The sequence below is a fragment of the Heterocephalus glaber genome, unplaced genomic scaffold (genome assembly GCF_053883595.1).
Source record: "Heterocephalus glaber isolate CG9 unplaced genomic scaffold, H.glaber_assembly_v1.0 deba00000331, whole genome shotgun sequence".
Lineage (NCBI taxonomy): Eukaryota > Metazoa > Chordata > Mammalia > Rodentia > Bathyergidae > Heterocephalus > Heterocephalus glaber.
In genome coordinates this window covers 65535322-65547316 of record NW_028258142.1, presented here as the reverse complement: position 1 = coordinate 65547316, position 11995 = coordinate 65535322, and the positions used below count along the sequence as shown (strand labels likewise).

Sequence of the window (11995 nt, the reverse complement as noted above, 5' to 3'; positions counted from 1 at the left end):
GAAGTGTTCATGAGTTGGATTTGTTCATAAGCTGACAAAGTGAATCTTATACATTATATCTGTGAAAGTTTGCAACTTGAATGTTCATAAGTCCGAGACTTACAGTAGTAACAAAAAAAGAGCTGGAAGGGCCATAGTAATATCACACAAAATAGTCTTTAAGGTCAAAATTACTTCTAAAGACAAAGAAGGATATGCTGATAATGATTTTTGATAGTGAGCATTAGCGTGATAATGAAAAAAGGGTCAATTCATCAAGAAGTTCTAGCAATCATATACATGCATGCACCTACCAAAGTCCCAGATTACACTGAGCAAACCCAACAGAACTGAAGGGAAACAGCAACAGCAACAGCAGTGACACACTGCACAACCACATGTCAGTCCCGAACAGACTGTGTATGAAGGATGGTCCGGGAAGATTATAATGGAACAGAAGACATCCTCTGCCTGCTGACACTGTAGCCATCTTAACATCGCAGCACCACGTACTCTTACGTGTTTGAGTTACATGTATGAGTTTGTGAGTTGCCGGGTGTTTCCTAAAGGTTGGCTTGTTAGGAAGAGTGGACAGCTCCATCCCCTTCCTCCCTGTACAGTGTGTGAGTCTGTTTGTTGTCGCTGTAACTAAACCCCACAGACTGCAACTAAACACCACAGACTGCATAGTTTATCCCTAAACCTCACTCAGCTCATGGATCTGCAGGCTGGGAACTCGGCGATCAGGTGGTTGAGTTGGTCAGACTCCATGTTATGTGAGAAAAAACAAACTCTGCTTCTTCAAGGTACAATTACTTCAGACCTCCATCATTCTCCATTAGAAAAGGAGCCGCTTACAAGGGGAGAGGAGGAAATGTTGGTCTGTGTCACAAGTCGCTGGGCTTCCTCAAGTGGACAAGTTTCCCTAGAAAGACCTCGGACGCAGCACTGGCAAGAATGAGGCATCTGCTCTGACTTCGGACAAGAGCTGCATGGTCCTCGGAGCACCACTGGGTTGGGAGATACGACATCATCTCCATGACTGAGCATTTCATCAAAGGGCGCATGGAGGAAAGACAGAAACATGTCTTGGGAGCCACAGACATGCCAAATCTGATCCGGCATGGAGCCGAGTAGGAAGCAGGCTTCCCCAAGGAGTGTGGAGATGGACGTCCTGGGCACCACACAGCCGTGGGGCTGGGTGACAGGCGCTTGCCGGGAACAACCTCCTGACCTGGCGGACGCCCCTCCTGCCTGGGCACCCGTCCTCTGAGCAGAGAAGTAATTCGGTTAGCAAACCAGGGGAGGAGACGGATCTGCTCCTCCTGCTGGCCGAGAACAGTCCCAAAGGAATGGGTAATTCACTGCCAAGTGTCCCGGGGCAGCTCCCCCTCTACCCATGTTTCGGGGGCATCTGGATGGAGCTCGGCACAGTCTGGTCCTCTATTCTTGCCCCCTAAGGTGGCAGACACCCATTTTCACCTCAGGGAACTACCTTCCTTCACAGGAACCGGGCTTTCAACCTGGAATGACTTAGAGGCCTCGGGATAGGAGAATCCACACCACACTGTCAGTATTTCTGTGTTAAGAACTGGCGCACTTCAATGCTGTGGAGTTAGCTTATGAGAACACAGCCTTGTGTCTCCACATGAAATGTGCCACTGAGAAACTGAGTCGGAGCTGAGCGCTGGGAGTTGTTAAGTGCTCAGCAAATCCAGAGCGCTGCCTGAGAGTAACCATCACGTTCACACCCCAACTGCCAGGCTGCTGGCCAGAAATACTGTTAAGCTGTTTTTAATTCGGTACCAAGGATCGAACTCAGGACCTTGTGCTTGCAAGACAGGCGCAGTGCCACTGAGCTGAACCCCCCGTCCCGGTAAGCTGTTTTTTAAAAGGGATGGAAACACTAGGTTTATGATTTTGTAAGTGAAAGAAACTGAACTTTATTTTAAAATGAATAGTAATGTCTTTTCTACAAACAAAAACTGCCCTTGGGGACACCCTCGAAATTCCCATCAACAATGTAAGTGGCTTCTACTTAGGCCGCCAGGGTCCCCCTAAGTGACCTCAGAGCTTGTGGTCCCAGGGCTTGGGGGCACTGGCAGTGCCTGTGAATGGACCTGCAGCCAGGGCCCCAGGGAGTGTGACTGTCACCCCCTGAGCAGGCTGGGGCGCTGCTGTGAGCAGATTACCCAGGTCAGGGTCGAGAGGGGTGTGCGGGTAGAGGGTCTGGGCAACGAGACTGGGTCTGCTCCTTGTCCTGTTTGCTTTAAATCGAGTAAAATCTGTAGCTGAGCCCCATCGTCCAGGGTTGCCATCTCCTGGTGGCAGGACCGGTGGCCCTGGACAGCAAGCACAGGAGGCCACACCCTGGGTGCAAAGCCCTGGGCACCACAGCTGCAGCTCGGGGGCCTGGGGGGAGCCAGGTGGCGATGTCTGTGCCCCTGCACTCAGAGCATCACACAGCTGACACGTGACACAGCCAGATGGGACACAGTCCTGTGCCAGTGTCCCTGCCGTCCAGTGAGGGTGTTTCCGTCACCCCGACTGGCGGGGCCCCTGCTTTCCCAGGCATTGGTCTGCGAGTCGCTTGGGAGCCCAGGGGGCACCCAGTGGGAATGGTGAGGACGGGGCTCATTCTGCTCCTGCCCTGTGAAGTCTCAACTCGAGCTGAGGCTCGTGTGCCAAGCAAGGTGCGGACGCCTGCCGTCCAGCTGCCCAGGAGGCCGGCAAGGATCCACGGAGCCCAGGGGTTGGAATCCAGCCTGGGGCAGCAGAGCAAGACTACAGCTCACAAACTGACAGAAGCAGATGGTCCATAGCCAGCACTGCAGCGCACTCGGTCACAGACGCACTGGCATCTGACATCCCCGGTCAGGGTGACCTCAGCTTTATAGACCGGGGAGCCCCCGACCCGGGGCGGTGCAGAAGGGCGGGCATCACAGGTCAGGAACAAGGAGGCAGAACAGCAGGAACCGGATTGGTTCCGATCTGGTAACTGTGGCTAAACAGCTAGAAGAGGAGCCGGGCAAGGTGGTCCTGCCTAGAATCCCAACTACTTGGGAAACTGAGGCAGGAGGATCACACGCTGGAGCCCCACGGGAGATCAGCAAAACCCAGTATCAGAGTCAAACATGGAAGGGGCTGGGGACGGAGCTCACGTGTGGGGATCTGCTCAGCGTGTGCCAGGCCCTGGTTCCACCCTAGCACTGGGAAAACCCTAGCAGAGGAGACTGTGACCTTCCTGATGCAAAGAAATGCTGGCAACCCGCCAGCTGCTCTGATCTGGTCGGGACACTTTACGTGCATGTGTTGATATGCTCCATACTTCTGTACAACAATGCTGTGTGCATTAAAAAGAAAAACATGTTAAGTTTGAGAAGGGAGCCGATGGGGCGGGTCACCCCACGGCATGCCTCTGGTTGTCCGCGAGGGCTCTGTCGTCAGCCTCGCCCTCTGCGGACTCCTGCACACACCCAGCAGGCACTGGGCATGCAGAGAGCCTCCCTCCCTGAGATGGTGCCCTCGGCTCCATGCCCCCTAAGTACCCGGGCGTCCCCGGGGCCACCCCTGCCCAGGCCCCAAACACTCCGCTGCCACAGTGTGGATTCTGAGCCTGACGTGGAGCAGCTGCAGCAGGGCCTGGGCCCGGCCCGGCCCGGTCCTCCTGTCGCTCCTGCCCACCCCCGCCACTGTCCCGGAGCCCAGCAGAAGCAGAAGCAGAAGCAGAAGCTGCCCAAGGTCCTGGGCTGCAGCACAGCTTGGCAGAGCAGGGCGCAGACTCCAGAGCCCGGGGCCACAGCCAAGGGACTTGGGACAAAGCAGCACCCGTGGGGCCTCAGCGCCCGCCAAGCTCGCTCTGGTGCTCTGCGGACGTGGACAAAACCACCACTCACCCTCATCTCACTTTTTTATTAAAACAGTTTTTGGTTTCTAAAGACAACCACAGAAAACACACTTTTCTACGGTGTCGGTCTCGAAAAATACAGCGAACACAGACACTGCAGTGCAGACGATTTCAAAGCCCTTCAAAAAGCTTTCATAAACAGAAACTTTCAAAATGTGCCTTGTGATGGTTACCTAATTTTCCAGAAAAGTTTTAGCTTCTTTTTTCCATTCTGATGTCACTTTGATTTATACATATTTGTTCAAACAGTCTAACAAAACATTTTTGCTTTCCAAAACCTTAGAATCATATTTCCACACAAAGACCTCTTTCTCAGGGAAAGACTTTAGCTTCTATCTGAATGATCGTGTGACTTGGTGTGACAATTATGAGTATAGCTGCAGTGACAATGAAAAACAGCCATCTGTAGGCAAGCACATAACACAGGAAAGGCTTTTTATATATGGCTTCTACAGCACCTGCTGATTTAAAATCTAGTGTTTTGGGATCTGATTACAATAAAGGCAACAACCTAATTTTTTATTAAAACAAAAAGGAGTTTTGACCAAAGCTTCAATATAGGAATGAATATGCTGGAATGGGAGGGATCCAAGTCTCAGCGAGGCGACTAGCTTCTCAAATGTGTTATTTTCAGTTTGAAAAAAACCCAGCATTATTCAGAACCTTGAATGCATTTCAGAACTGGAAATGGAAGCTTTCAGGTGAATTCTCTCTTTTTCTCGATCTCCTGGCAAACCAGAAGAAATAAGTTTAAATATGAAAGATCACCCTGCTGGTGATAATTTCTAGCAGGATAAAGAGGGTAAAGAAAAATCAGTTGAAGGGGCCGGGGATTTAGCTCAGTGGTTCCACCACCTGCCTCGCAAGCGCAAGGTGCCAAGTTCAATCCCTGGTACCAAAAAAAAAAAAACTCAGTTGAAGTAATGTGGTTTAAAAAATTATCCACTGTGAAATTTAAGGAGTGGAAAGGAACTACTTTAATAATTAAGATCTTAAAAAATGATAAATGCAGTTAAAATGTTTGCTGTCATTATGAAGAAAATATTACAAATGTTGCCAATAAACACGAAAAAGCATTCCTCTGCTCATAGGTGTCACATTAACTGGAGAACTAGCAGGTTGAGATGATGCAGATTCCTTTAACATTTCCTCTCCATGAGTTCAAGAAAACCTCAGCTTTCTAGGTGTCGATGAAGAAAAGAGCTGATGCGTTTTGAAGACGCTTTAAACAGAGGCACTCTAGGTAAAGTAGGAAAGGACACTTCAATATTTTCCTACTAAAATATACTTAAAAGGCGAATGTACCTTGAATACTCATTAGAGTTATCTGGAAGAGAAGAAAAGGTATCAGGCATAATAATTAATCATACTATCTCAAATGACCTAACTAGTGTTCAAATAATACACAACATATCTCAGAGCATTATCTATTTTATATACTAAAATATGCAGACATATAAAGAAGTGTTCCTAAAAAGTTACTTGTGGACCAAAATGCACTAGAGAAATCAGCAACTGGAACCCTGACCCTACTGCAGTATAAATACGCTTCTGGGAGGTGCTGGAGACGGGGACTGTGCGCTGTGCAGGACCCGGGTGCATGAGCCTCCTGTGCTGCCGTGTCACTGGGGAGCCGACCAGAAGTGCTGGAGGTACCTGGAGTGGACGTCATCCTCAGCAGAGATCTCCTTAAAGTTGCATAATCTTAACTTCCCACAACATGATGATACTTGCTGAATCAGAACATTAGATCCAGATATAAACTTAACAAACGTAAGATAAAAATAACAAAAACAGCAAGCATAAACACTTAAGTTTTCCATTTTAGCTCCCAGCATTCACATTGCCCTGTTCCTCTCCCTGAATCTCTTTCCTTCCCCTCCTGTCACACATCTGCTGAGACCCGAGCTGCACAGCTAGGCTGAGCGGTCACTCACACCACATGGTGCTCAGATGTGGCAGGCACCCCCAGCTCAGGGCCCGCAGCCGCTAGCGAGTCCCCAGTGGCACACCCGAAGGCCCTGGCAAAGAGGACTCTTCCTTCAGGTGACACCAGCACTGTGGGTGGGGTGGGAGAGGAAAGGACAGGTTCCCCACAGTGGTGACAGCCCACATCCTACAGGAAGGGCTCTGCTACGCAGGAGTTCTCAATTGTGAAATACAGCAAGCACCTGCCTTCTACAACCAACTGCAAGGGCTTGAGACATGGTGTTTCCGCGTGGGCTCTGCGAGAGGTGGGTCTGAGTCCACTCTGCTGTAACACAGCATGCACTCTCAGCACAGCCAGAGCACTCCAAGGCCCGGAGCTGCGTGTGGACAGCTCCCGACTTCCGTCCCAAGCTCCTGCTCACTCTCTGGCAGCAAAAAGTGTTTGGATGGGAGGAAAATGGCATCAGACTTTCTGCTAAAGCCTTCAAGGGATTCTCTGCACACCTGCTTCCCGCTTGGCCAAGCTGCATGTATTCCAGGGAAGGGGAGCATTGCTAGCAGGTAGGAAAGCCAGGAAGTGCTGTACAGTCACGTAATTTAGCACCCTCCTGGGCATGTCGTACTTTAGAAGTAACTCATTCCAAATTCTCTACCTCTCTGTAACTCTCAGGCACCCTAACGCCACCAGCAGACTGAGTAACTCTTCTTACTTTTCTTTGTGACGAAATCGCTTTGGCTGAATTTCTTTCCCTCCTCTAGAACATGCAGTTCATGCACTTGACGGTCTTGCTGCCGTAGTCGATGCACTCGGGTCCGATGCACTCGCAGCAGGCATTGTGGAACCAGCGGTACTTGGAGGCGCCCATGGACTCGCAGGAGATCTTGCACTGGTGGATGGACATGCAGTCGTCGAAGTAAACCACTGTGCACATGTGCTCTGCAAGACAAACATGGCTATCGCAGGCGAGGAAGTGCTCCATCACCCCGCTCAGCAGTACTCGGTGTCTGTCTTGGCTCCTCCCCAAGGGCTGCCCAGGATGAAGTGGGGGTACGAGGAGAAAGGCAGCATCTGTGACTCGGGTGGAAGCGCTCCCGCTCTGGCTGAGGAAGGCCAAGGGCCTACAGGCTGGATTACTTCTATGCTACAGAGCTGTGTTGGGGGTGGGGGGTGCCCAGGGCCTTGCGTGTGGTGGGCCGGGGCTCTGCTGCTCGGTTACATCAGCCCTGAGCTGTGCTTTTTTTTTTCTGGTACTGGGGATGGAACTCAGGACCTTGTGCTTGTGAGGCAGGTGCGGTGTCGCTGAGCTACATCCCCGGCCCCATGAGCTGTGCTTTTTAAACTGAGCATTTCTGATGAGATTTCCCATGTAGAGAGAATTCTCCGACCAAAGGAAGTTTGAAAACTATGACTCTAAGGTCATGTGGAGAATTTACAATAAACTAAGCCAAACTCAAGTAACGTGAATGATGCACAGTGACTGGCAATGCTTGGTACAAACGTGGGCTATTAGGTGGCTGGGACGTAGCTCAGTGGTGCTGTGCCTGCCTCGAAAGCCCAAGGTCCTGAGTATATATTCTCATCATTAAAGTCAGTTTCTAGTCCTAATTTCTAAAAAGACAATCACTCCTGCCAGAGATTTAGCTCAGTGGCTCTATTGCCTGCCTTGTAAGCGCAAGGACCCAAGTTTGATCCCCGGTACCCAAAAAAAGACAATCACTCCTGATTTTTAAGTCTCCTGGAGGTTAACCCCATTAGACTTCCTAGCTAGGAGTATAAGGTGCATGAAATAAATCAAGGACAACAAAATCCACTAAACTGAGAGTGTACACTCGAAGGTGAAGTTATTTTCACAGAGCCGTTTACAGAACAGGTAAGTCACCAAGGGTCTGAACAGTGAGGGAAGGCTTAATGGGAAACACTGGGCTTGCGTCAGGAAGAGAAAGCCAAGCTCTGGCACCAGAAGAGGAGTCACAAACGCGGTGCGGCCGGAGGCGAGCCAGAACACGGTGGAGGGCCTCAGGGCACTGCAGGACCTCACTAGGGACACAGATGGGACCTGGTTTAAGAGGAAACTTGGGGAGCACTGTGACACCAGACCATGGAGACCAGGGTGCTGTCAGGGAGCAGAAGTGGGAGCCTTCAAACCTCCTACATCCACTGCATCTATCGATGCAGAGTGGCTCCTGACCCTTGCCAGGGAAGGCCACTAGGGATGCAGAGTAATCGGAGTCAGGAACTGTGTAGAGAAAGGCAGACCTGCAAGTTAAAGGAGAGAGGGGTGTGGGAGCAGCAGCTGTCCAAGGTGCCTCTGGCCCTGTCTGCAAGGACAGCTGCCCACCCAGCGACTGGGTTCCGGCTGATACTTTCGGGAGTTTCAGTAATCTCCAAGGAAACTTTATACAGGGCAACCATGCTTTATACATAATCAACCATGCTGATTACTTACATTTTAATAATGGGGCAAATGGAGGCAAAACATCTTATCATATCCCGTATATTTCTGTTTTCCAAAACCTAGAATTTTTTTTATAAAATACTTTCATCTAAAAGGAAATAATTCTTACTCTCATTTAACAAAAGCTGTTTTGCTTTTGAATTTGTTCCAAATTCTTTTCTATTTTATGCAGGCAGGATTATAGTGGTGGCTACTACAAACAGCTAACTAAAGTACAAATTATAGTATTTATACTTAGTTTATTTCATGTGTTATGAAATAACTAAACTTTTCATAACTGCCTCATTCTACAGTGAAACTGTATGGTGCCTTTCACTGGAAGATATCAAAGACATTTACAGATTTCACCCGCCCTTTACTTTCTGAAGTCACGCTGGGCCTTCCCTCACTAGAGAGTCTTCCTCTCACTTCAGCTCCCCTGGCCCCGGCGCTTGTGCAGAGGCCTGGCCAGGCTGGGAGTCTGCACCCTACTGCCCACACACAGCTCAGCCGGTGGCCCTGGCATCACCTGTGGGCGTCACTGGAGCTGAGCAACGGCATGCAGCCAGGTGGCACTGCGCCCTCTCGGGAACCATTACAGCCGATGCAGGCCGACACCAGGACCAGAAACAGCGACCTCTTCCCCCAGGAGGAGCAGGGCTGGGACAGTGCTGACACGCCTCCCTGTCCACTCGGAGTTCCGGGTGAGAGAAACCCAGACCTTTCTTGAGACTGTACAGATTCAAAGCCAAGAGGCTGCCCCAGACCTCAGGGATGGGACCCAGGGGTGAGAGGAGTTACCTTTGTCGCTGGAGTAAGGCGCGTGAACATTGTTGCTGGGGACAGACACGTTCTGGTGGTGGGGCTGATTCACAGTTTCCAGGAAAGAAACCAGATTTTCATGATGCGAAAGCTCCTCTGCGACAGGGAAGGACACGATGTTCCAGTTGAGCTGGGTGTCCCCTTCGGTGAGCGCCCGGAAGAGGGAGGGGATGGGCTCGTGCAGCTCCTCCACCGTGCTCTTGGAGGTGGGCGGGGTGTCGCTGTAGTTCCTCGGGTTGCACATCCCTGGGGAGGCAGAGGCACAGGCTGGCACCCCAGCAGTGACCTCGCGGGGGTTTGCTGGTGATTGCCATGCAATCGAATCTCCAGCAGATTAAAGCTGTGTGGCTTCTAATGTTGCATGTCGGCGTTTCTCAGTCTTCGCTGAGAGGGCCTAGGAGTGACGCAATGTTCCCCAGCAGCTCTGAGCACAGCCAGGACCAGATCCTGGAGAAAGGCAGATTCCAGGCCGGCAGGCCGGGAGCAGAGCCCAAGGGGAAGCTTTTCCCTGTGGAAGGGAGGGGCCAGCAGTGATGGGAAGGACAGGAGGTGACCTGGGGACAGCCCATCAGCCACAGCTCAGCACCAAAGTGGCGATGATGGATGCCGGCCCTGAGCACACAGGACCCGTGGGTGCATTACACAGGCAGGATGAGCTAACGGAGGAGAGGGCTCGCTCTCCGCATCCAGGGACAGAGGGCAGAGGGTGAGCAGATGGGGTCACCCAGGACACGCAGGTGTGGGCAGGCCCCCAGGCCCAGCTCAGCCCCCACTGGGCCGATCACTCTGGGGGGACTGGGCTAGAGCAACAGGAGCTGCAGCAGAGCCTCTGGGTTCCTCTCAGGAACACAACCCTTTCAAAGCTGAAATTCAGCTTCACTTTGTTTATCACCGATTAGATCTAACGTGTAGTTACTTGTCTTCTCCCAGATTGAGGGTTTGAAAACTTAAACCAAATTTAAAAGTTTCCAAGTCTTACAGATGCAGGGAGGAGAAAAAATGTCTCACTTGTTTTCCACATTTTGTTGAGGAACATGGCAAGAGCTAAGAGGGATAGATTTTTCAATACCTCCGAACTTTAATAATCAGATTGTATCAAAGAACTACGGGTTAATGATCAACCCTAAGCCCTCTCGTCAGTGTGCAAACAGCCCTGATACAGTAAACTCGTCTTGTTACATAACCCAGGCCAGAGCCAGTCTGAGCCCAGCTGAGCCCGGCTGCTGACTTCCTGGGGACCCCTTCCGTAATGACCCTTAAGTGGCCTCGGGAGGCCAACACTCTTTGGACCGCTTCTGTCTTCTGCCTGCATCTACGCTGAGCAGAAATCTGTAACCAGAGATGAGAAGAGCAGCGAGTCCAGAGGTCAGAAGGGCTGAAGTCAGTGTCGTCTGGAGACTTTACAGCGACCCCAGTGCTCATTACAACAGAAGTCATGACAGCAAACATTTCAGAAGTTTTGTGCATTTAGAACACTTAGGACAAAAATATGTGAAATTTAAACTATGAAAATCAGTATTTGTAAATAATTATTTCTTAAATCTTGCAACAATTCCTAGCTGAAGAGTAGCAGGCACTGGGTACAGATGATAGCTAAAGTATTCTGTCAGGATTCTGGGGTCACTGCTACTCACAAGGAGCTGAATGACATGCGAACGCGAGCAGACAGAGCACAGGGGACCACATGAGTGCTGACTCCCCCTCCCACGAGCCCTTCCGGGCCTTGGTTTCCGCAAACGCAAAACAGGTGAGGGGCAGTAAGACCTAACTAATGCCCCCTTAGTCTGTTGTGAGGGCCAAATGAAAGATGCGTGAGAGATGCTACACAAGGATTAACAATTATTTTAATTTAACTTTAATTAATTTAGTTAATTAATTTAATTTTTTGCTATATTACTTTTTTTTTTTTGCACTGAGCTACATCCCCAGCCCTTTTTTGAAAATTATTTTATTTTATTTTATTATTTATTTATTTATTTATTTTTTGGTACCAGGGATTGAACTTGGGACCTTGCGCTTACACAGCAGGCGCTGGAACCACTGAGCTAAATCCCCGGCCCAAAAATTATTTTATTTTTGAGACAGGCTCTTTCTTCAATTTTTTTGGACCAGGGATCAAACTCGGGACCTTGCGCTTGTGACGCAGGCACCGGAATCACTGAGGTAAATCCCTGGCATGAGACAGGCTCTTTCTAAGTCACTCAGTTGCCCAGGTTGGGCTCAAAGATTTTGATCCTCCTGCCTCAGTCTCCCAGAGCGCTGGCATTACAGGTGTGCACCATACTACTACAAGGACTTAAAAATAATATAAATAATAGGAGCAGTTGTTTGAAAAGAAAAACTGAATCCACTGTTCATATATAAAGCTGAGTGAAGAGTAAGTGGGTTAGAGAGCTACAAACAAGCAAGCAAGCAAGCCCACGCACGTACCGGCAGGGCGTGGGGAAAACCCGCTGCAGCTCATGATGAGGGGAGAAAACACTGATGGAATCAGCTACTTCAAAACTAAAACTTTCCAGGAAGAAAAGTATGAAAGCAAGGTTAAAACACAAATGACTGATGGGAGAAAATGCTTAGAACAGAGTTCTGATCCTTGGTAACTTACGAAGAAAAAGGAGAGAAAACTTAGGAATCAACTAGTCACACAAGATAAATATGATAGCCTTAGGCTTATTAGCCAGTGCCTGACTGCCACAGTGATAAAAGAAATGGACAGCTGGGCAGATGCTGCACACCGGTGGCTCAGGACACAGGACCACAAGTTCAAGCCCAGCCTAGCAACTTAATGAGACCCTGCTTCAAAATAAAACAAAAAAGGCCTGGGGACGTAGCTCAGTGTGAAGACCTTGGGTTTAGTCTCCAGTACCGTACAAAAAGAGAAGTGAAAATGTGAAAATTAAAATTATACTATTTTTTAAACTAT

The 11995-nt window shown here is 49.7% G+C and overlaps 1 protein-coding gene across 7 annotated transcripts in view; it reads right to left on the bottom strand.

Moving 5' to 3' along the window:
• Positions 1 to 3876: 3876 nt before the first annotated feature.
• The window catches only part of Twsg1 (twisted gastrulation BMP signaling modulator 1), a 34121-nt gene continuing 26002 nt past the window's right edge, over positions 3877 to 11995 (bottom strand). For 4 of the 7 annotated variants that reach the window (XM_087190047.1, XM_021265249.2, XM_021265251.2 and 1 more), the window contains exons 4-5: positions 9052 to 9318; positions 3877 to 6752 (exon numbers count right to left, since the gene is read on the bottom strand). In XM_087190047.1, the coding sequence (XP_087046173.1) occupies positions 6571 to 6752; positions 9052 to 9318 (449 nt within the window). In that variant the 3' untranslated portion in view covers positions 3877 to 6570. The other 3 variants (XM_004853235.3, XM_087190057.1, XM_004853236.4) reach the window with 2 other exon arrangements.